The sequence below is a fragment of the Lichenostomus cassidix genome, chromosome 6 (assembly GCF_008360975.1).
Source record: "Lichenostomus cassidix isolate B80296 chromosome 6, HeHo_3.0, whole genome shotgun sequence".
Lineage (NCBI taxonomy): Eukaryota > Metazoa > Chordata > Aves > Passeriformes > Meliphagidae > Lichenostomus > Lichenostomus cassidix.
Genome location: NC_139487.1, coordinates 7331830 through 7357743, shown reverse-complemented (window position 1 = coordinate 7357743; position 25914 = coordinate 7331830). Strand labels below are relative to the sequence as shown.

The 25914-nt window shown below is 36.5% G+C and overlaps 1 protein-coding gene across 4 annotated transcripts in view; it reads left to right on the top strand.

Annotated features, from left to right (window-relative positions):
* ATRNL1 (attractin like 1) overlaps window positions 1-25914 on the top strand; it is a 431564-nt gene that overhangs the window by 39139 nt on the left and 366511 nt on the right. For all 4 annotated transcript variants that reach the window (XM_085064762.1, XM_085064761.1, XM_085064764.1 and 1 more), the window contains exons 3-7: window positions 1019-1132; window positions 1605-1733; window positions 4848-5056; window positions 14487-14661; window positions 15820-15907. In XM_085064762.1, coding sequence (XP_084920888.1) covers window positions 1019-1132; window positions 1605-1733; window positions 4848-5056; window positions 14487-14661; window positions 15820-15907 — 715 coding nt within the window. The remainder of the gene's footprint in view (window positions 1-1018; window positions 1133-1604; window positions 1734-4847; window positions 5057-14486; window positions 14662-15819; window positions 15908-25914) is intronic.

Below are 25914 nucleotides of genomic sequence, written 5' to 3'. Positions count from 1 at the left end.
AGAATATCTTTCTGACCTAGCCAGTCTTGTCTTTTTACTCAGGCTGGCTCAGGAATATTTGCACTGCACTGCACTGTGCTAAAGTGGAAACATGCCTCAGGACCATAGCAAACTCTGCTTTGAAGCTGTTCCTCACTCCATTCCTCCTGTTCTCAGGAGATGGTAGAGTGCAGAGCTGGAAGAATCAATGTGCTGCACAGGATGGGGAGGATAAAGCAACCCAGGAACACTGTGCAAAATGTCAATACACAAAGAAGTCATATATGTGTATAATAGTCTGTCTTAAGAAACAAACAAAGAGCTCTTTCCAAAGGATCTGTCTCAAAACCCCATGTTTTCCTGACTGACAAATTGCACTCAAGCCTATCAGTAGCAGGGAAAACTAAAAGAAAATAATCATCATGTTTCATTGAATATATATATATATATATATATATGGTAATTTTGTGATATGTGAAAATTCCTCTTTCAGAAAGTTTATAGATCCATTTGGACCACAACCAAAAACTGGTGACATTTCCCATGTAATGGCAGAGGGGAGGAGGCAGGCACTTGCACTAACATTAGTTGCAATTTTAAATTGGTGTTTTAAGATTTTTATTTTCAATAATTAGTGTAACACTGGAAAGTGGATATATAGGTGATTTTATCTTGAAGGGTTCTTTAAAAGTTCATAGTCCTGACATTGTAAAGTAAAGCTAGTGCATTAAAATGAGATATTTTAATTGTTTTAAGTTTGTGGTTCTGAATACTGATAAAATCTGGTGAACTTAAACCTCTTATTAACTTTAGGGATTATTAGTCTTGGACTGAATATGTTATTTTTAAATTTTCTAAGATAAAGTGAAATATTTGCTTACCCTGGCTTTTATTTATTTAACACTTTGAAATGTTTAGCTACTACTCAAAGTGTTTTAATAGAGTTATGTTGGCATGATCAATTCTACTGTGAGTTCTTTATCTTGTGAGCTCAGTAATTCTGTAAATAATGTTTTACATCAGTGTTCTTTTTTTTCAGCCCAAACGCGATACTAAGATTAAGATTTAATCACTTTGCCACAGAATGTAGTTGGGACCATATGTATGTATATGATGGAGATTCAATATATGCACCTTTAATAGCTGTATTTAGGTGAGTATGTTTATTAAACTTTCAGTCCAAATAGTCATGTATGGGTATTTTTAGTTATTGGGGAAAAAAACGTGACATTAGAGGCTTTAATAAGTTAAGTAGATTGCTTTCTTATCTTAATATTATGGGAACATGAATGTAAAGTTGTATTAGAATGCACTCCAAAGCATTACAGTTTTGGTTAGATAATTGTGGCATAAATCCATTACTTTTGCCTGGAGTGTTGGTGCTTATACACAGGCATTTTCCTTGGAAACCCCTGTCTTACCTTGCAGAGGAATGGACAAGTTTTATACACATTTATGATCTGTTTTTGAAAAAGATGTACTTAAATCATATGTATGAGTCATATTGTTCATATAGTTAACCAGCAGAATACCTAACTCCCTCTTTCCTTTTTTTTTTTTTTTTTTTTTTTTTTTAAATTATGCCAAAGATCGCTTAAAAACATTTTTCTGCTTCTCTTTTCCAGTGGTCTAATAGTCCCTGAAGTGCGTGGAAATGAAACTGTTCCTGAAGTAGTTACTACATCTGGCTATGCATTGCTACACTTTTTTAGTGATGCTGCTTATAACCTAACTGGATTTAACATTTTTTATTCGTAAGTAGTTTTGTGCTGAGTAATTACATTTGTGTTTTTCAATAGCATAAGAGTCATTTTTAGTGATAAGTGTCTAAAACCAGGGAGCTGGGCTTGTAATAAATTATTAAGGTGTGAGTTAGGGGGAAAACTCCTAGAGATAGACTATGAATTTTTTGAGTGAAGTCACGTGGCCATTCCAAGAGTGTGTTTTTCCTATGCCATATGGAACTAGAATGTATCCCCTCCAGTGTTTATCCAACACATATAGCTGTCATATGGACTAGAAGGGAGATTATATCTACTGTCATGTCAGTTCCCTTCTCTTGATCTAGGATCGTCTGTTGCTTGCTTTTTCTTGCTGAATGTACTATGGCTTTTGAAACCTTCCCGGCAATTCCACTTGGATTTTTGTGCCAGCCACAAAGATTTTATTCCATTTCTTTTCTTCTTCTCAGCTGTTTTCCCCTCCCATTTTCCATCTCAGTCTGCATTCTGCCTTTGTAGATCTTATCTGCATTAGTCTGTCTTTTAGTTTCTCTGATGGCAAAGTCTAATCTGATATAACCATGGTTGCTTTTGTCCAGCCTTCTTTTCTGTTTCAGCAGCTCTAAAGATTCATCCAGCAGACTTCAGCCTTTTCCTTCTTACATGCACCAGTTGTTTGCAACTCCTGTCTCATTTGGGATGTGCATGTGACACAATTCAACATCTCTTCATATTGGATGCCTTAGTTCAAGAGGGAATTGCTTGATCCTGTTGGACCTGTTTCTTCATGTGATAGTTTTTCCATGGTTGAAGATATGCCTGTTCCTTTCTCTCAATCCCTTCAGATTCTGAAATACCAGTTAATGGGATGTGCTGGCAAGCACTGCATTTCTTATCTGGAAGAACATGTAGTATTTTTGTCATATTCTGTATTAGTTTAAAATTCCTATTTGTGTTTCTGACCATAGCTTTTGCTCTTGGCTCAGTACTTGTTAAATTGTCTGTGGGAAGGTTATTGCTGTAATTTGCAGCAGATTGCCCACCTTTGACCAGATAATAAATAGCTATACAAAGTTTGGGAAACCTCACTAAATATATTGCGTTGGAAACGGCAGCCTAGAAGGCTGGGTATTTTTAATTTTTGTCAGTTGACATCAGTAAAATGCAATCACCTGGCAGACTTTCTATTGTAATTAGATACATTTTTCAGTTATCCCTGAAGCTTTTATTACACTTTTTTTATTTGTCTTGGGAGCAAACGGCAATAAGACTTGGCATTCTTAAGAAATGAGTGTATGTGCTCTGCATTCTTCCATTGCTTGGTAATGTGGTGCATGCTGCATATCATTACCTAATTTTTTCTGTAGATTTAAAATAAGTGAAAAAACTTGTCAGTTTTTAATTCCATTACATATATAACTCATGAAATTCTGTGTACTGTGTTCTGTGTCTTTTATTGCAATGGATACTTCGAAAATATTTTTTTTAATGAACCAACAGTAACACTTTTTATGATAAAGAAGTACCTACAATTACTTTTTATGGCTGCATTAACTTTGTTTCTGTCACTGGTTTATTGCACTCTGCTTCTGTTACCCTCTTCCTTATTTTTTGACTTCATCTTGATGGACCACTTGTATTCCTTTATTTTGGGGAAGAGAGAAACACAAAATCTGTGACTAAAGTGCCGTTCCAGCAGCAAACAACTGTAATTACTCCAGAACAGTCTGAGTAAGTCTGTGTCCCTTGGAGTCAGGCAACTTGCTTCCAATTCTGCTGATCCAAATTTTCTCATTTGGTTTGAATCCTTAATGAACCAGCTGGAGTGGGAAATGGTCTACTTTCAAACTAATATCCCTCCTGCAGGAAACACTTAACTGTTCACCTTCCTGCAGAACACATTCTGTGAGGCTGGGGGAGAGGATCCTCACAGCTGTAGCATACAGCTGTTAATGCCATGTGTGTTATCAGGCAAAACCCACGTGGTGTCTGCAGTTCAGATGGGGAATTTTTTATTTTAGCAGTGTAACAGGACCAGTCTTTTGAGATGTGTGTCTCTAGATGACAAAAACTTGTCTCCTGATTGTCCTACCACAACTACATCTTGTCAAAGGCCAGCCTTGAACAATGCTTTGCTAACTTTTAACAGTTCTTTCTCCATTCAGTACGAACAAGGAAGGCTATGAAGAGTATGTGTCTCTCACACCTACAGGGAGTGGTCTGTATTATCATCAGAGGTTTGTAGTAGCACTTTATTCTGAGTTTCAACCAACCCTTTGCTGTGAGTCATCAAAAAAAAATTTCAAACCCCTTTTGGACTTCATCAGGCAAGTACTGCCTGAGTTCATGGAAACTCTTGGACCCACGTAATTACATGTCCCCCATCTCCCCTCATCTCCAAGGTGTTTGCATTTCTGGAGCCACTTTGCTTAGTTTTGCAGTCCAGTTGCCTATGATCTCAGTGTTTGGTAGGATATATCACAGAAATGCCTACTCCCATAGCAGTCACAGACTTCTTTCAGCCTAAAATCTCCTGGTTTTGTATCTTGGACTGGAGAGTTAAGTTGGCTCTTTTATTAAAGATTCAGACCATGAAGTGCTACCTGTAACTAGTTTCAGGATATTAGCCATCTTGTATTTTTCCTTACTTGTTTTTCCGTCTTTTATTCTCCCGAGATGTTAGGCATACTGTTTATAGTATGGACAAAAGCTACTCAACAAAACCCTTTAACAGTATGCCTGTGATGGAGAGTTTAAGCTCAGTCACTTCCAGTGTGGTTGTTCCTAGAGATAACAAGCATTTGAAGAGACTAAGTGCTTATACTGGAACACAGGAGAAAAGGAGGTGGTGATTTGCCCAGGCAGGTCATGTCCTTCTGCTTAATGTCAGTACTTCTTGTTGCAGTGCAAGGTATTTGTGATCCTGAGTGCATCTCAGACTTTGTGTGTAAGACTGGGTCAACACCTTGTGATCTTGTTTGCCTGTAAAATCATCATTAAGCTTGTGTTTTATCAACACATAGAAATTCTTCAGGGTAAAACGTATTTTGTCTAACAAATACTGTTGGAGTACTGTCAGATAAAACCACAGTCATCAGTCATCAGCTCGTAGGTCATCATTTTCCTTATCTTACTTTTTTTTTCCAGAATTAACTCTTGCCCTAATAACTGCTCAGAACATGGAAAGTGCACAACCAGTCTGTCTGTACCGAGCCGGGTGTACTGTGAGTGTGACAAGTACTGGAAAGGAGAGGCCTGTGATATTCCATACTGTAAAGCCAACTGTGGCAGCCCAGATCATGGCTACTGTGACTTGACAGGAGAGAAGCTGTGTGTTTGCAACGACAGCTGGCAAGGTGAGCTTTTCTTGGTTTGGTGTCTGGCTAGATTTGATGTTCTTCCCCCTCTTTGAATGTCACATGATCACATTGTATTTGTAGTGTTTCCTGAAGTAAGTATCCATTCTTTGGTTTTTGTTGGGTATTATTTGTATCAGCCTCTCAATGAAAAAGGAGGTAACCTGCTTTGTTATAATGGTACAAGAGTCTGTGTAGACTAATGGATGTACTGTAAACATATGCTGCAGATTTACTCCCAGTACCATAAATCATTGTTTCTCATTACAGATAAATTATTTAAGATCCTAAATGTTTAATTCACTTACTATAATTATGCTAGATGCTTGCGGATTTTTGTTTTTATCGTTTACCACTTCTATTACAAATCTCAATTAGATTAGCTTGCTATGCATAGAAATTGCCATTCTTCTCTTAACAGAAATATTAAAATACCTTCAGATTGCTTAGCTGATATGCCCTCTCCATGACTTCCTGTCTCTACTTCTGTTTTATTGCTGTTTCTTTTGGCATGTTGAAGGAAATGACTTTTTAACTCCTATTAGCTGTTACACCTATTACTCTACAGCCGTGATGAGATTTAATACATTTCCCTTCTCAATAATTAATGAGCTGTTCATTAAAAGGCAGTCAGTGCACCCACAGAAGGGAAGTGGTTTAGCAATATGGTCACTGAATGGAAACAGTGTAGACTTATTACTGAGTGTTTTAAAACCTTATAGGACTGTAGTGTGCAAAAAGATCCTGAAGGCTTAATCTCTGTCCAGAAGCTGTGAATAGAATTTGCAGCAAGAATATCACCCTTTTATTGCTATTTTATTTGTTCATGGGCTCCTTGCATTGTCAGATCGCTGTGTACAAAACGGGGAAATGTCGCAAATCTTTGGAGATGCGTTTTAGGCTGTGCCTTCAGATACAGTACTATAAACTTAGTTAGGAGTTTTGAGCACAAAATAAAATGAAAAATCCAACTTCCACTGCTAGTACTTTCCTTTCACCTAGCATTTCTGTACATACTAGCTTCTCACTCTTTCCTACAGTGCATAGGATTATATAAAGATAAATTGCTTCGTTGCTCCTTGGATTTTCACTGAACATACATAGATTTCAATTTATTTTTAAGAATTCCGTCACAGATGAGCTGGCTTGGATACATCATAGTTTTCCCATACTAAATACCAAACTTTCCTTAAGCTCTCTAGGAGACTGCTTTCTTCTTTTTTTCTTGATTTATTTATGCCTATATTCTCTGTAGTTTCTACACTGATAGTATCTTCTGTGTGATTTATCTGCGATGCTGGAATAATAAATTTTTCTCTTGCTGTCTGACAAAGTTTTCTTGTGTTTGGTAATTCAAACCAAGTGGCTGAAGGGTCTTGATCTGTGTGCTTTTGCAGACAATTTTATGCTTCATTTTTTACTACCATTTTCTTTTTATGTTTTTTTGAGTAACTTTAGTACCTGTATTAAAAAAAAATCATTGAACTGCATTGATTTAGATGTGTAATGATTAGAACCCAAGATTCAGAGCATAAATCCCTGAAAGTCCTATTTAATGGCATGGAGTTTGTCTTTTACAATGGTGACATCTTGTGGTTACTGTGGAAGGAGCAGCTCTGAAGAACATTTCACATTTAAAACAAATATTCTGAGAAAAGAGAATACTTTTGGCTATTCTTTGGGATGGAATAATTTTTTGGAGTCAAAAGTAGGGTCCTCTCATTATTAGATATTTCTTGTGCAATGTAATGAAAGGATCTTGTAGATAACTTGCAGCTGGCTGCTAGTTGTACAAATATAAGAATAAAGCCTCAATAAAACATCGAGACTTTAAAAGCAAATACTTGACATAATTTTTGACAGAAATTGCATTTAACAAAACATGAACTGGTTGAATGTATTTATAAAATCAAAGTATTTTTTAATAATGCTAGTAATTTTAAATATTTGTGGGGTGGTTGGTGTCATACAAGAAAAAAATAGTATTTACACAAAATTTGGTTAATTTAAAATATTCAATCAACATAAGGGAGTCTGAACTTATTCCTAAGGAGTATTTCCTTTATGAATTCTACACATTCTATATAGTTCTGTTCTGACACATTACACTGTCCCATTCCTGGGTAGTCAGTCTCAGTATTATTTAGCAGAATATGTCAATGCCTGTTTATAAAATGCTGTGGATGTAATTTAGAGTGGAAAAAATATGCCTTCAAACTACTGACTTGCTCACTCTTTCTCTGCTAGGCGCATGTAAAAGTGTAATGGGGACTTGGCTGAGACAGAAGTGGTGACTGTTTCACTGTTTGACCTATTTAAGAAGTTTATAGAAAGATGCTCTTGCTGAATATGTTTTCACAGCCAGAAAATTCTCTTTGATACCAGGAATGCTTTGTTTTGGATTGTTTCAGGCTGTAAAGGAGCAGAAAGATTTCCAAACAATTAAAATTTCTGTGGCAGGTGTAAAAATATAGAATGACTGGAAGGATAGCAAACAGTTCCACATTTTTTAGAGGGTTAAGTGGACTATCTTTGAACATGCTGAAAACATTGCTAACTACTGGGTGTAGACAGGGAAAAAAACAGATTTGAAGGCTCTATTGAATTTAAGAGAAACTTTATTGATACTTTGATATCATTGAACATCAGCACTGCAATAAAAAGGGGAATCCAGCAGGGAGGAATTACAGAGTGTATTTAAATTAGCCTTTAAAAGGATCAGTGGGCTACCTTCAAAACAAATCTGATCCTTCATGGGTATTGTGTTTTGGATTGCATAGTGAAACATCTTGAAACAAAGGAAGTGTATTCCCTTTAGAAGAAACTACACCGAAACTACACCAAAACTACACCAAAAGATGAGCTCTAGGGCTGCACACAAGGCACACCAGCCACAAACAGCCCTCCAGCCCTAATCTGAAGTTAGAACACCAATAACATTTCTGTAACATGTGTAGATAGTTGATTCTCCCTACAGATCTGCTCCTAGCAGATAGAGATATAGCAGAAGACCAGATTCTGAAATTAAACTAATTAACTTTGAAATAAGTCCATTAGCAATTCAGGCAGCTTGAATTTTATAACATCTCTCTAGGGAAAAATGAGCCTTTATGTAAGGAGAAGAGTAAACAATGAAAGTATAAAAGGAGCTGTGACTACTGCAGTGTAAAATCAGTGTTTTGCTTGCTTGGTACTATGGCATTTATTCTAACAGCATCTTGAGTATGGCCAGAACTACTCTGTCAACATCTGTCTATATCCAGGTCTCACTGGAGCTGAGTTTGTTGCCACTGCTTCAGTGGAAGCTTTGATGTCACACTCTCTAGTTTGGCCTGCCTTATTCCTCATCATTGAGATTTGGCAAAGCTGTGCTGCTGGTTTAGTGAAACTGATGGAGAAGGTTTGGGATGTAGGCTTAGGCAGCAGCAGTTGAAATGCAGCACTGGAAGGAGGCAAATGCTCACAGATCTGAAATCTGAGATTTTGGACTGCTGTGCCTGGATGTTCTAAAACAGAAAGGATACAAGTGTGTGTTTTCAGAGATGAGGACCTGTTTTTGGAAGGAAGAAGAAAGTAGGAGCAGGTTTTTATAACTGTTTTGCCCTGTGACAATGCCCTCTTTGTTTCAGTTTCTCAGGTTGTCTCCTGGCCAAGTATCAATTTAGAAAGGAGAAACTGCAGTTTTACAGTCTAGGAAATGTCCTCTTAAATACATGTGCATTTATACTGTATATGCACATAAAGACACATATCCAAGGAATATTTTTGTCCCTCAGTTTTAAGTTAAAATCCAATTTCTGCCCTCCTATAGATTTTTTTAATGTTGGTCATAGCAATGAGGGTTGTCTAAGAAAATGTTACATCTATAGAATTGGTAGGAAGGAGTTGTTTAAAAATGAATGATCATTTCCTATATACTGGAAATGTTCTTCAGTTTCGTCTTCAGATGGAATTTAACAATTTGTCAAATGTCCTTAGAGGACTTTGTGCAATTTGTGAACAAAATACAGCTATCATAATTAGAAATTTAGTGTCTGAAAATTATGTAAGAATAATCAAGTGTCCTTATTGCAAGAGAAAGAACATCACAGGTAAACGAAGAGCCAGCTTCAGTTTTAAATACCTTTATGGTGTCATTTGACAATTAGCAAAAGCAAATTTAGCAGAATTTATTTGATTCGTTTCACTAAATGGCTGCATTAAAGGGGTTGATAATGCTTTTTATGTCTAATTAGGATGAGATTTAGGAAGAGAGTCCCCTGCTATTTGAGAGTTTCAATGAAAAATGTAATCCATTTAAAGTAAATCTATGACCTAAATATTTCTTTAAAACAAATACACTTAAATGTAGTAAAATAGACCATGTAAACATTTGATTAAAATAATGATCCCACGTAAAACTCTGTCCTGAACACAAGAAGATAGTGCTGATCTCCCTGCTAAGGTAAAATAGTAAATTTAGTTTATTATCTGTATTACCTTCATTTGAGATTAGGAAGCAAGAGAAAACTTGTTAGCTTAATTTCAGCACCGTGTAGAGTTCTAGACCGTAATTTGAGGGAAGAAATAATTAAACATACACTGTGATTAATAACAACACAGTTGAAATCTGAATTTATCAATGTAGTTCATACAAAGATAGTCTGTAAGAAAATCAACATGAAAATGCAATATATTTTTTCTGAACCTCAGCATCTGATGACAGGAAATCATTGAAACTGAAGAGTGCTGTGCATACATAAGGGAAGAGAGAGGGGACTCAGCTGCTTCAGTGTGAAATGTGAGTGTGCTGAACAAGTAGCTGAGGGTGGAAGGATATCAGTGCAGCTTAGAGGCTGATCTTGGGATGGATATTGTTACATAATTTTTATAATCTACCTATGTGGGTGCTAATGAAATCTGGTGATTCAAAGATGGAAGCTACTTTAAATATGAAGGAGAACCAGAATTTCCTTTAAAGCAGTCTTTAAGTAATGTGTAGGATGTAATTACTTCAGTATAAATTGTAAATTAATGCATTTAGAGACTAAGAGTATTAAGAATTTGTTTTATAATCTTGGATTGAAGCATGGAAAGGGACATGGGAGAAAACTTGCTTGTCTATCTCAATTAGAACATGAACTAATTAACATTATTAATTTTACATACTCTGCAGACTCTAGGCTGTAAAGAGCCAAGTGCACTGGAAGGATGATCAGTCACAAACTCCAGTTAAATATATGAAAGCATCAGTAGCGTGCTTCATGTTTTGTTACTACAGTTTTATGGAGACAAATAGAAACAGACTCAGAGGGAGAACCATTGGGATGGTCAGGGCTGTGGAAGGTGCTAACAGAGTATGGTTTGCATAAACAAGTAAAATCAAGGCTGGGAGGGAAGAAGAGTGTAGCTGCTTGTGAACATTTGTGGGGAGTACAGACAGACCAGGCCTTTAAGTCCAATGATATCAACACTTGCAGAAGAAAAGCTGGGATAAGCTAGCCCTCAACACATAATTTGGGAATAGGAAGGAGGCTTTTGTCTTAGAGCTGTGAAGTTTTCTAGAAGTTGTTAGCAGAGATGTTGGAGCTTGGTACCTTGCTGCCATTAGCATGGAGTCTCAAAATCGCTAGTCCAAAGGATGTTGTCAGCTATGGCTGATCTGAAAAGCTTCTTTTAGAGAGTGAGAAGCAAAACTTGTTATTCTTTAAGATGACAAATCTCATGTGGTGTCTACCAGAGGCTGAGAAAACAAACAGGGCCAAATAACAGCACTCATATTTCAAGAGCTGCATCAGCTTGTGTGCATTAGGATTTCTGTGTCATTCCTGGAGCAGCCTGAGTCCTGCAACAGCTAGCTGCTCTCCTGCTTTAGCTGGACACCTCACCAGCATCTCTCTGCCTGCCATTGAGGCTCATTTTCAGCAAGACTGTTTGCAGGATGGGAGAAATCAGTATGTGCAGTGTGGATGTTGCAGCACTGGAAAGAGCCAAATGCTCACAGATCTGAAATCTGAGATTTTGGACTGCTGTGCCTGAATGTTTTAGAACAGAAAGGATACAAGTGTGTGTTTTCAGAGATGAGCACCTGGTTTTGGAAGGAAAAAGAAAGCAGGAGCAGGGGCAGTGTGGGGATACAGGGGTATACCTGCTCTTAGAATGCCTAGAAGGAATTAGTGAGCCATTCCAGCACAACTGGGCTGACTGGGAGTCCTGGTGGTTGACAAATTATGTTAAAGTAATAATTCTCAACTCACATGATCAGAGAAACAAAACCAGAATAAACAACAAATACTTTTTAAATCGCTTTGATTAGATTGTATGAAGAGCACTGTGAAATTTATATTCAACACGTCAATACTTTCAGTTTTCTCTCCTGTGATCCCAAAGGAAAAAAATTTGGTTTGAAGGCAATAGATGATGTTTAGTCATTAGGTGGAAATTGATCTTATGACTTAAACTACTGGAACAGATTGTTACTTTGGCTTTTCATGAAAGTCCTCAATAAATAGAAATTAGATTCTTTGTCTTGTGTGGTGGGGATAAATCACTTTTTTTAAACCTATAGAATTTTTTCTTACCTTAGAGGATAACATAATTTACTTCCAGTTCAGGTTTATAAAGTTGTTTGCTGTTTTTAAAGCGTTTTTTCACCCCCTACTCCAGTGGATTGACTGACACATTAGGAAGATAAGAAAGAAATTCAATTTTAAATGAATGGAGAAAAATCATATTTGCATAAAATGTAACAAAACATATTTTTCATTATCTTTGTTCTGCTGCTGTAGTGCTCTCTGTTGCACAAAAGGCATGTATTTAGTGAAAGTGATGTTTCTGAAGAGAATATGTATTTTTGCTGAAATAATGTTATATGTATTCAAGTAGGAAAATCTATAAATGATATTTAGAAGTCCTACATTTACCTTGCTTTCATAAAGCAATAGCCATACAAAAGAATTTGCTTTTTAAATGACGTTTTGGTAGAGGCCAGTATAATTCTATTGTTTTGCATTTTTGCAGTTATATATTCCATTTTTGTACCAATTAATGGATAAGGTGCTAAGTCCTTGCCCATGGCAGTGAGTTTGGAGCTAGATGATCTCTAAGGCTCCTGCCAACCTGAGCCTTTCTGTGACTCTGTGACTCACTGGTCTTTCTGCTTTCTGTCTCACCTTTCCTATCGCTCAGTTTTGACAAAGCACCGGGGCTGGAAGGAGCTTGTCTGTGACATTTTTCCCAGCACCTATCTGGTTAAGATTTTTAATTACATTGGCGTTAGGAGCTTTTCTTGTGTTCATCTCCCTGCAATCAGCGCCAGGCTGCTCAGTCCGGCTGTGCCGCAGGGATCCTTGCTGTGCTCACCTCTCGCCACCAGGGGGCACTGCTGGCCGCGCCATCGCTCCCGGTGACACAGAGCGAGACTGAGCTGCTCCTCCTGACTTCAGGCACCTTTTCCATCATTTTTAGCTCTTCCCAGATCAAAGAATGCTTAATCAATTGTTTACTTTAAAGCCCTTTTATATTCAAATTGAGTGTTTCCTCCAGTGATTTACCAAATCACGATTTTGCTGAGGTTACAACTCTATTGCAGTATCAATTATTAATGCTTAAGAAATAATATACTGAATTGTTCATGCTCTCATTAGACCTCATTCAAATACCATTAATCTTTTCTGAGGAGAAGGTATAATGAACTATGGGAATTGAGTGTCTCCATCATTTAGTGAATGGAAGGTAATTTGGATACAAGTGGACATCATTCTTCTGTAGTGTACTAGGAAAAGTTGACAGCTGGTTTGATACAGATTGGATGCCTGGTTGTTGTGTATAGGAAATAATTGTAACAAGTTGCCCCCAAAATTACAATAAAAATTGGAAAAACATAATTTCCCTGTGCTCCCATTCCCCCAAGATAATGTTTTAAAATGAGAAACTTGATGTAGATTACTTATTTAGCTTACTTAGGAAACTTCTGCAGCTCTCTCTTCTAAAATTGTGTCTGGTCTCTCCTTGACACGTGTAAATCTTTGCATCCAGAGCATCCTTTGCCAGGGGAGTATCCTTGCCAAAGAGATCTGATACTTTTTGCATGAAGAACTGTCTCCCCTTGTTTGTTTTGAACATGACTTCTTCAAGCTGCATTTCATAAGTCCCAGATCTTTATATTGAGAGATACTGTGGACTCTTCATATCTATCCTCTCTCTATCATTTATTTTACTGACATTTATTATTCACTTCCAAATTTTCTTTTTGTGCAAGCGAAAAAGTCAGTAGTTCAAAGGAATTCAGTGGTTTCTGTAATTGGAACATCCTTATTAATCTCCTGTAAAGAGTTTCCAGTACTAATGTCTTCTTTTTCAGTAGGACACAGTTTCCTAAGGCTACACAAACCACAGATTTCTGCAGCTGACTAACAGTATCCTCTATTCTGATGTGGTTTTTTTATTGATGATTGCTGAGTGGTGATGTAATATTTTCATGAGCTGCCCTAAAATGATGATCCTAAAATGCACCTTGCTTGGTTTTCAATTTAATTGTGTTGAATTTTGTGTATTATTTTATTTTTCAGTCACATGGTCAGACAAGAACTTGTTCTGTGGTTCTTCAGAGGCCCTCCACTAGTTTTATATATATATATATATACATATATATATATATATATATTCAGATTTCAAATGAGATCTGGAGCATGAACTGATGATGTAGAGATCACACTTTTGTTATTACAGAACAAATAAAAAATTAATTCTGCTGTTCATGATTGTAACTGTCCTATAACTAAAAAAAATTATGCATTTTACTGACTTTTCTTTGTTTGACAAAAATGATTGAAATACATTTGAAAATAATACATAGCTGTGGGCTTGGTGGCTTTGTAGAATGGTCTATAAAGAGTTATGAAATCTAAATATTCAAATCATTTTTTTGGTAAAGCACTTGGTAGTGTATTTTCCTCTTGAAAAATGATGCAGAATGGCATTGGCAAAGAGCAAATTTTTATTTCTAGTGTTTAATATAGTATAAAACATATTGTAACTTAATTTACTATGGTGTTATTTGCTTTTATATACGCTTATTCTGGTTCAAATACAGTATAGTTTTTCTCCAGAGGTACCAAAGAGTGCTAAAAGTTTTAGCCCTAAATGACAGGTCATTTAAAAATGTGATGCTTTGAGCCTTTCTTTCAATTTGTGACTCATAGTCTGTTTTCTGAGAAGAATGCGGAAATGAATTGTTATTATTTGAGCTAATCTAACGCTTTCAATTAGATTGACATCCCATGTTGTCAATTTTTTCACTGAGCATCTGTTAAACATAAAAGTGCTCACCATATTTTATCAGAATGAGCAATCCTGACATCTGTAATTAAGCCTCCCCTGTTTCTGCTTTATTGGCTTTAACATCCCCGTCTAACAGATTGTACAAACTGCACATTTGTTTACAAAACAGGTCCAGATTGTTCTTTGAACGTCCCTTCCACCGAGTCTTACTGGATCCTGCCCAACGTGAAGCCCTTCAGCCCCTCGGTGGGTCGTGCTTCACACAAGGCTGTGCTGCACGGGAAGTTTATGTGGGTGATTGGTGGATACACCTTCAACTACAGCTCCTTCCAAATGGTGTTGAAGTAAGTGATTCCTCCTTTGGCATGTCCTTTCTGATGGGGCTTAGGGGAAACACATCTCACCAGGGAGGGAGCTTCCATCTTGGAATTTAGCTTAGGTTTGTATCTCTTTTTGATTCTTTATTAATGGTCTTATTTTATGCTTTTGGTTTTCTTATGATTATAGAATGTGGAAATATGGGCAACATCAACCTGTGTGTGATATTAATGTGTACTTCAGTTTTGTGAAAAACATGAAGAGGTTTGTGGCGATAAAACATTGAAGGAAATTCCCTGCTGATATTTTCACACAGTACATCTTGAAAGCCATCTCTGTTATTGATGTCAGTTTGTGATTACAGGAGACTTGTATTTAGGGCTTGCACTTCTCCTGCTGGTGCCATGCCAGTAGGGTAAGGCAGGTCACCTGTATTCCACTTTTTTATACTTGGGGCAGTTTGTATGGATGTGTATTTGACCACCTATTGAAAACAAAGTTGAAGCAGCTGTAAATAGTACCCAGGTGATTTGGATGGTAACTTCACATGTAGAGGCCCTAAATGTAGCAAATGCAAATGTTAGGATATATTTATTTGCATATCATCAGCATGTTTACTTCTCCTGTTTTTGTCTACCTCTTGCTTTCTTCCACATGGGTGCAATCATCCAAAACAAATCCCACCCTCTTCTGGATTTTTATTTTCTACCTTTATAATTTATTTTTTTACCTCTCATCCCTAATGTTGTGTCATGATTAATTGTTAATTAAAATATAATGGCAATTAAAAACAACCATATAGTTCAGAGAGTGTCCAGTTACAGGTTTTCAAAGTGGTGCAAAAGCATGTGGCATGAGCAGTTTAGTGGGGTGGGGTTTTTTACATGGCTGATAACAGAACAACAAGTCTTGTGATTTTTGTTAATTACTCCTATTTTCTGAGATTGTTGGGTGCCTTAAGGAGCTGCTCCTGTTTTGCTTGAGGAATGTTTAATGCACTGTCACACATTAGTGCACTGTTGCAGTAGTTCAATGCAATGCAATGATGTTATTGCTGCCAACAAATTACCATGTCAGATAAGCAGGGATTGATCAAGTCTGCCAAACAGCAGTTAGTATGAACATACAATCTCCTCTATTTCCTCTGCAGCTTGAAAATGTTTCCTTTTCTATTTCTCTTCTAGCTACAATCTGGAAAGCAGTATATGGAATGTAGTACCTGTATCCAAAGGGCCACTCCAGAGATATGGACACACTCTTGCTTTGTACCAGGTTTGGACTCTTCAGTGTTCTGTATAATTAATTCTTTGTGTGTGCTGTTAGTGATCTTAAAATAAGTCACCATGAACAGAGATTTTTGAGGATAATTTGAGTTCTGGTCCCTAAATATTTTACGTTTGTGTTTTCTTCATTACTTATATGAATTGCACAGTTTTTGGAACAGATTTTTCAGTGGATCTCAGTCACTTTGCTGACCATAAACCTTCTGAGTTCAGAAGCCCAGGGTTGAGCCCCACAGGCAGAACCAACTGCTTGTAGCAGAGTCCTCTGGCAGCCCCAGGAATGGCAGGGGATGGCTCAGGTCTGGGGATTATTCTGGGAATCCAGTCAGGAGCACAAGGGGACAGGAGTGGAGAGAAGGCTCCAACATATGCCTGAGGGGTCTATCAGGGTGACAAGCTACAGAGGGTGACAAACTTGTTCACTATGACAAACACAGAATTTGTATCACAAATGTCCTTTGTTTGCATAAGGCACCCCCAGCAGGGAAGGACAAAAAGGATTGTATCAAGTCAGACCAGAGTGTTCACCTTGCCTGGTAACACGTCTTGAACAATGGGTAACACTGAATGCCCAGGGAAGAATATAAGAAAAGATGACAGGAACTTATAGAAGCTTCCTCAGAATACTGTCCTACTTTGCAGCTGGGATTTCCTAAAATAGGATAGTATTTTTGTAGAAAAATTAAGAATCCATGTTTTTGGGTTTTTTTCCCCAATTTTTGGACCATGTATTTTTTTAAACTTCGTCATCATCCTGTGCCTAAGAATTGCAGAATATTTTTTTGAGAAATACCACCTTTTGAGAAATGGGTACTATCTGGTTTAGTTTTGATAATCCTTACTTCTTATTGTCCATTTATTTCCTCATAGTGCTCATGGCTTCCTGTAAGACCATCACATCCTCTACCATTTCTTTTTCATACGGAAAATTCTTTGTGTTTTTAGTAAGCCCCTAAAAGGAAGATATTTTATACCTTGGATAACATTGTGCCATTGCCTTTACCTCTTCTAATTCTGTTATATCTCCTCTGAAAAAAGGGGAATCACAGTCTTTAGTGTGTTCTTACCTTAAAGATTGATGTCATGGAGAATTAAGGATCCATTTTTTTTTCTATTAATTCCTTAGGGTATTTTAGCTTTTTGACAATCTGCTCTTATCTTTGAACTGGTATTTTCACAGAACTGTCAGTTACAACCTAAAGATCTCATTCTAGGCAATTCAAAACCCATTATTTTATATATGGATTTAAAATTGTTTTTTACACATAGGCATCTTTTCATCCTTATGCATGTGAACATTCATTTACCCTTTAATTTTTTCTTGTATTACACGTTCAGTATTAGGAGATTCTTCTACAATTATTTGCACTTGACCATTGTCTCAGTTATTCTAAATAGCATAGTAGAGTCAAAAAGTACTGCCATTTTTCCACTCATCCCTCTGCCAGCTTGTTTTGTCACATATTGAACAAAAAAATCCCAATTGCAGTGGTGTCTGTGGGACACCACTAATGACCTTTATTCATGTCAGAAGTTACTATTTTTTTCCCCAGGTTTTACTTCATAGATTTAATTAGCCCTGTGTTACCTGTTTTGCTTGTTCCAGAACATCTTAGTTTCTTTAGGGCATGAGGAATATTGTCAAGCATCTTTTGGAAACTTCAGGTAAATGTATCTTCTGGACCTTTGATTTCTTCACAAAAAACTAGTGCTTTATTTGCAAGACATAACTTCCCTTTTGAAAAATTCATAGACTTTTTCTTATTCTGTTTGTTTCACTCACTGAATTCTGTACTTTCGGCCTCTCCCTTATCCGTCTTTTGGAATGGACACATTTTTAAACAGGAATTTACTTGCTACAGACAGGGGTTAGCTCTTAAATTCCTTCAGAACTGATTCCTGGGACTTTCTTTACCAGGTTTGGGTTTTTTTTCCTACTATAACCTTCTGTTTTTAATTTTTACAATGGAAATACCTGTAAAGTCTACCATGAAGAACTCATGTGAGAAAGTTAACCTCGTTTTATCGCTATGGCTTTCACTTCTCAGAATACTCCTTCAGACAGTCTGTTGGCACCATGAAGTATCTAGTTAGATGTATTGCTAATGCCTTTGAAAAATGATGTATTAATACTTTATATGTAACTTTTGCAGGCATATCATTAAGATGTTTCATGGCTTTATGTCTGTCTTTGTTTTAATCTGCTGGAGTTTCTGAACCTTTGTTTTGAATTCTTCTTCTAAGTCTCCATTATCCTTCTGTTAAGTTAAAGTTAATTTTGTTATTTGTAATGGAAAGTTTTGTTTTCTTTTTTAAATAGGTAGCATTCATGTGATCTGAGCAAAAATGTCTTATGGTATCTTAGAATATCTTCATATTGTCACTAAAGATCTTACCCTTGTCATTAAAGATTTTGCCCTTTTAGTTGTACATTTTAGCTTCTTTTTATGTTTGGTCTTGTTTTCTATATTGAGTGCCTCCTGTAAGTTGAGCAGAATTGAAGTCATGGGCTGATATTTTGTTTTGTCTTGTTTTCCTGGCATCTGTTGTTCTTACAGAGATGTTGACTTTGTCTGTGGCATGGTGAATATTGTAGAAATGTTTTCAGTAGTAATATAAACTAGATTTTGTGAATCCCCTGCTTAGCATCAACTCAAAACCTGCTTTTTTTCCCATCAGTTCCCTGATTCATTACTAATGTATTATCTGTTCTTTGAAAGGTCAGATCTTTTTGACCAGTATCTTTGATTATTACACTTCTTGTAGAATGTGGACTTTTTAGTCAAGAATTATTTGAGTAATGTATCATTTAGCAGTTCAGAATAAAGGCTTAATATATAATTTAACCTTTTTATTTGACAGTGCTAATATTTTCTTGAGACATTCCAGACTAAAGGGTAACCATTTTAGAAATGCTTTCACCAGCAAATATTAAATATAATAGAGCTGTGTTAATTCAGACATCTCTTTGGCTCTCAGTGAGGAAGTGCAACTCATGTTAATAATAATGAAATCTGCAAGCAAAGGTATAGTGAAGAAGCTGTGGCTGTTGTTGAAGACATATGTTAATTAGCAATTAGGATTCACTAATAATGAACTTGTGAAATAATTAATTAATATGCTGTTTGTACTAGTGATTATGTCAAATGTCAAAAGTTACATGGGCCAAAAGGAGCTGAGAATGCAAGCCAAAGAAATCTCAAGGGGAAAAAGTACACCCTTCTCCAATAAATGCTTACATTAACTTGTTAGGATAAAGTTCTGATATTTTTGTTTTCAGATCTTCAGTCTCTTGAAAAAAGACAGAAAAAAGAATTTAGAGTGAAGAGCAGTAGAACATAATACCTAGAGATGGCAGCTTTGAGCTGTGTTTTCAGCTGTGTACTAGTAATTGTGTAATGTTTCCTTTATGGTCGAGAGAAAAAAAATATCCACAGAGAAGAAATTAGATTAGGTTTTTGACTTGAGCTCCTGAGATTTCAAAGCCTAATGCTAGGCTGGAGTGAGAGTGCAGAGCCAGCACTGCCCGATTGTGGTGCAAGGTAAATTGCAGCTGTGTGATTGACTCTGTGGAGAATGAAGCCAGTTACTGTGCCCATTTCCCTCAGAAAGCTTCTTTGGTAAAAACTGAAGTACTGTTCTTCTTTATTCTGAAGAAAAAAAGATCAGAAGACTCCCGCTGATGTATAGTTATAATAAATTCCTAAGACTTTTTATGCATTTATAGAGGAAAGAGTATAAAAGTGCTCTTGCTTTTAGACCAACTAAAGAGTTAGACAGTGGTACATTCAGTGCCTCCTCAGGCTGGGTATTGAGACGGTATATCAACATACTTTGAAGTAATTTATATAAGAAATAGGATTTTAAAGACACTGGAGGAAATGACTTGTGAAGTTTTTAGAGTAGGTACATACAGCTTTGATAAACAGTGGCAAGGCAAGGGAGGGAGTTAAAGAATAAGTTGTAAATCCAGATCCCTGGAATTAAGGAAAAAGGGAGTTGCCTGCAAGGTGTGTATGTGGTCACTGCTGGGACTCTACTCAGTCAGTTTTTGGTTGTATCACCAAAATTGGTTGAATTTGGCCTGGTAATTGAACTGTTGCTGCTGGTCCCAAGACAGTGGAAGGATGGCTTTGCTTTGAGGTTTGATTCCTTGGAGATTGGCAATAGAAATGAGGCAGGCAAGCTGACATAGTAGTAATCATAAAGATACTTTGCAACATACAGACCATTTTATACACAGTCAAACTTAATTTAACTCATTTGAGCTTTATGAGTGTTACTTCCACTTTTAAAACTTTATTAAAAAAGGCTAATTGTTTTGATTCCTTTTACAAATTAATTGGTATTGATGTTGAGTCTGTGTATATCTTCTGGTATTTTTATTAGTCTCATCAAAAGCTAGCGTTAACAAAGCAAAAAAGGGTAAAAACTTTTCTACTTTAATATGAATGAGATAAAATCTTTCACCAATTGGTTTATTGTTATTCTTTTAATGCCTATTTTTGTTGGCTATTGTAGTATAATTTGAATAGCACTAGGAATGTAAAAGTACTTTCTAACTATTCTATTAGTAGCTATTGGTAGGTTGTACCAACAATTTCCATAGTTCTATTGTTCTATGACTTTGAATTACATCTTATGCAGAACTTGCTCTCTAATTCTGATTTGCAGATCTCAAAGGTGTGAGACGTAGGTGAGATGAGCTGTCACAGAATTTTGCTTGTAGTCTAAAGCAAAGCCTGTTCAGAGTTCCCTTCAATTAAGTGGCCCTAGTTCATCAAGAGATTGGTTCATTATTTAAAAGTGTAATATTTTTCATTTCTTGTTTCAATGTTATATTCCAATTGGTCTGAAAGCAAAGTCCAAGTAAGGTCAGCTTAATTAACACCTTTAACTATGCCCAGCAACCATTGGAAAACTGCAAATAATGAAGAAATAAAGTGACAGCACTCTTGATTAGATTGACCTCCTGACATACAATGTGGTGCAGTATTGTCTTGACCTTGAATTTGGTCCTGTTGGGAACTTAAGTTAAAATGTCCCTCCATGTAACTTAGGTTCTTATTCAGAGAGGATATAGTCCCACAATAAGCTAAGAATTAACAAATCAGGCTGCAGGAGTTAGAGTTGAAGGGAGACTGCTTTCCAGTCTGTTAGCCCGGATCTAGTGGGAGGATTGCTGGATCAAGTAGAAATATAATTAATTTTTAATTTTGATATAACACAGATGTTATTGATACTGGTAACCATATTAAAGGAGATAACTGGAGAAAGAAAGAGGAGATATTAGACAATGCTAAAACAGGTGGTTCATGTTGAATGCAGAAAACAGGCTTGTGATGGATGAGTGATCACCAGATGACATTTTCTGAGATGCACTTATATCTTCTTAGAAAAAAAAATCGAGGAATTTTTTAATGATGTACAGATTTTAATATTTTTTTAGAAATTTCATGTAAAAGTATAGAGAACAAAAATCCTAATAAATGTTAGCATACTGTTAGTTTACATAAAATTAATTTCTATACCAATGCATGGATACAATCTATGGGAGAAAAAAGATTGATTATGTTGTTTCAAGAAAATAGAGAATGACTGTTCATGTGGTTTGTGAGTAGCATTTCTTTGGCCAATTCTTCAGGAATTGGATTTGGAAGTTGGAGTTACATAAGAATTAGGGAAGAAAACTTGTTTCTGAGAGATAAAGTTTTCTGCGTAGCCATGATATAGTTAAGAAATACAAAATGAAAATTGTGTGGTTATTTCGATGTGATTAACTTGTTTCCAATTCATTAGAAATGGATTATAAATTATCCCTTTATTGCGTTTTCTTTGCACTTTTTTTTAGTGGTGGCTACCAGATAAGATTCTTTTGGAATGCAGGCAGGATTTGCATAAGAGTTTGTCATTCCCAGGTACAGTCTGAGCAGCTAAGTATTGTTCCTTTAGGAAAAAAGAAAAATTGAAAAGCCTAAGGAATAAAAATGTGATAAGTTTAAGATGTTTAGAATTACTGCATTTATATGAAATAGAAAATGAATATTAACACTGAGATAAGGTGTAGGGAAAGGAGGATGTGCAAGGTCAATGGAACTAATGATTTTGGCTGTCTGTCCAGGATTCAGTGTGAAGTGAGTAGATGGGTTACTCTGGTGTACAGACTTGGTGTACAGTGTATTGATTGGGACTTAACAGACAAGTCGGTGCTCTTGGTCTTTTAGTGCTCTTTTTATAATATCCTCCATGGTCTGTTTCATTTCTCCTCACTGTAAAATGCTCTCCTCTGTTAAAGATCTTTGAGACACCTATTCCAGACTTGACCATTCTCAATTTAAAAAAAAAAAAAAAAAGAAAAAAAGAATATTTATTCTTATATTTAAATTGAATTTCTTGTAATCCAAATTGTGCCCATCACGTCTGGTTTGTAGGCTGGATTACCTTGGGAAGAGTCTGGCTCTGTCTTTTTTAACCTCTCCCACCAGGCATTTAATTTTATTCTAATTATTTGGTTATTTAACAAACGTCTTTTCCAAAGATGATGATGGAATCAATAAGATGAAGAAATTAAGAGGAATTTTACTGCTGTAAGTTGTATTGAGTCTTCCAGCACTCAAATTGTGACAGTTTACTTTTTCTCCTATATTTGAGTTATTCTCTTGGTTCTATTTTGTCTAGTCAAAATATGTGTGTCAATCATTACTCTGTAAGAGAAATCCTAGATCAAATCAATATTTTCTTCTTCTCTTGAGAAATATGATTTAACTATTTTGTTCAAATCCTGGCTTTGGTCTTATCATTCCTGCCTTCCGCTGTCATCCTCTCTGCCCAATATGTACAGTCAAATATTTACAGATCATATACATTTTGTCACCTTTCTTTATCATTATGGCTCATCATAATTTTCCTCTGAAGTAGTTTCCCCAGGGAAAAAAAAAAAGGTGATTTGAGAAAATGGACACATTTATTGGAAAGTTTTGGTTCCATTGAAGTAAACAGGAGCTGCACTGGCTGTTTTGTTGGCTTGGACCTGAACACCTGCCAAGAAACCAACTGATGTGATCTGTAGGTGGGAATGTCATGATTGAGTGAGCTGTCAACCTGCTCTGTTCACAGGAAGAAATTTCTAGTTTTTGCTGGAATGCCCTACTGAGCAGGAACTTGGAAGTTCAATAAACAGTGTATTTCTATATACTTCAATTTGCATAAAGTAATATTCACATGAAATTTTCATTTAAAAACCACAAGGTCTTTCAAGGTTCCTGTAACTGACATAATGTTACTCATATGAGATAATATATCTAATATGGCCAAGATTAATTTATTGAGTAAATGATCAGCTTTACTATCTCACACTGTGATTGAAGGTGTTGGTTGTGGTACCTGGTATCAAAAGTGTAAAATATGAATGTGTTGGAGGCCTTGTATCTTCTTGGTGCTTATCTACCTGTTTTGTTATCTCTTCCATGGAAAAGTCTGCTTCTTGGCCTTCTCTCTCCTCTAAAATGAGTACAGTTTTTAAGATCTTTCATTTGGGCCAGATTCTTCTTGCTCACTAATTTCACAAAGACTCTCAATTTAATATTTTTTGTTGCGTTTAAAAAAATTTACTTTGCAGTCCTGCTTGGTTTGCTATCTTATAAACGAATATCATCTACTATGCTTAATTCAGGTAAAGGTCAGCAGTGTTTGTGTACTAACACACTTTGAGCTCTGTATCTTATGTGTTGTGTCTGCCAGAAAGCCTCACCTTTAGCATATACCTTCATTTATATTTAGCGTAGAAGTAATTTTTAAAGGTAGTGTAAGTTTATAAAGGGATTCCTTCTTTTCTATCACAGTGTTTGTGCTGCACAGGAACATTTGCACTTGTCATTCCTATAATCTCTTCCTGATAAGGCTTTCCAAATAAATGTCTGTCTTTATATGCTTAGGATGTTGGTTTTTGCCCTGTGTAAGTAGGCATGTAACATTTTTTAATTTCAATTCTGTATTTCTTCTGCTGAGTTTGGTCTCTTAGCCTGTTTTCCTCCATGTTCAGCTGATCATCACTTACTTTTAAAGCATTTTTCACCAGCACTAGGAGCTTCTTAATCTCAGAAATAGCCCTTAGCAAAACTTAGTTAAATCTGGTTTTGTGGCTGATAAAGCAGTTGTCATGACCTTCTTGTCTTTTTCTCTGTGAATATTCTTGTATACAGGATCTGCTGTGTCACCTAAAAGATTGCTTCTCACAGAAGTGCTCTTTTATCTGAACTTTGAATCATTTGGGCAGAACTGTGAGGAGGACTTTCCTACTGTCAGCTGTCTGAGTAATCATTTCAAAGTTCAAGCAGCTCTTTAGGTCACTTTTTCTTTTTTTTTTTTTGAAGTGTCTTTCCTCAGTGTCAATTTTTTTTTCCAAATACTATTATACAGCCCCTGCAGCTCCCTAATTAGTTCTCTCTTTATGCCATAGTCAGTTTTCTGCATTTGAAAATAAGTAGTTCACAATTTTAGTGATGCTGGTTTGACTTTAGGGATCTATGTGGTATTGTAAGAAATGAGCCATATAGGATCCTTTCAAGAAGTTGATTTTTTCAAGCCATTCCCTTGGATCAGTGCACATCCTTCTTCAGTTTTTGTGGGTCTTCACCAAGGTCTTTGAAATGTTTTATCTCATAGGAAAAAAATGGGTTCAGATACATATCTCTCTAATCCTACTACAAATTCCTTCTGTGAACATCTTTTGTTCAAATGCCACCAGTAGCACAGAGTATCCCTGCATAGGAATGATTAAAATTCCAAATTGAGAAATGTTTTCCTCCCTCAAATGAAAAAAATAGTTGAAAATTTTGCCGGAATTTGAAGTGTACTGTTGAAGACATATAGGACAGTTTGGTCAGTCATTTGCTGACTAATCTCTCTGAGTAATGAGGAGTCTTTCTTTACTGTCCTGAACTCTGTTCCTTACCATTGACCATGAGCATATGGACAGCATTATAACTCTCTTAAACCTTTGTTTTACTGGACTAAAAAGAGTTGTCATTGTACTGATCACCTATATTTGCCATGCCTGCCAATTCATAAAGTCAGGAGTTCATCTTTCTTTATATGTACAATAGTAATAACCGAAAGTTTAAATTTCTGATGTAGATCCATCATCTCTTTGTACAATGTCTGAAATTTCTGCATGATTGATACGAACTTCTTAGGTAGTTTCCTTCTCTTCCAGCCTCTTTCTGAGGCTCAGTTTTCCATGCCAAGTCAAACTTTGCCAAATGTGGTAAACCTGCAGCTTCCTTAATTTTTTTTTTCTTTATTTAAACCTGGTAAGGCTGGATTTAGGGTAAGCCCCAGAACATTATATTGCAATATGAAGAAGACAGCTACCATCTGTACAGCATGCAAATGGGATGCAGAGTGAATGTGGTGGTTATGTCCTAGCAAAGACTGAGTATCAAGCTCAGAACCAGAGGAAGTTTTTTCCTACCCAGTATAAACTGTCCTTGAGCTAGTCTGTGAAGCCAACAATCTGGAATTTGTTCTGTGACTTTGCATACCTTGGCTTGCAAATCCAGATGAAGTGAAATTGAGTGGGATTTGCTTTCAGTCAATATTTAGGTAAATCACTCATTAGTTATGAGAACAGATGGCATTGCTGTTTGAGGGATGTGGTTCATGATGATGGGAATATCTGTTTTGCATTCCTTAAAAAGAACTCAAAATACCCTCCTATAGAACTTGATTTGAGTAAATGTGCTCAAGAGGAGCCAACCACAGCTTGGGCTGCTTCAAAAGCAGCATGACTAGCAGGTTGAGGGTGGTGATTCTGCCCCTCTGCTCTGCTCTCGTGAGACCCACCTGGAGCCCTGTGTCCAGCTCTGGGACCATCAGCATAAGCACTGTTGGAGCAAGTCCTGAAGGGAAGCCACCCAGGTGATCATATGTCTGAAGCACCTCTCCAAGAGGACAGGCTGAGGGAGGTGGGGTTGTTCAGCCTGGAGAAGAGAAGGC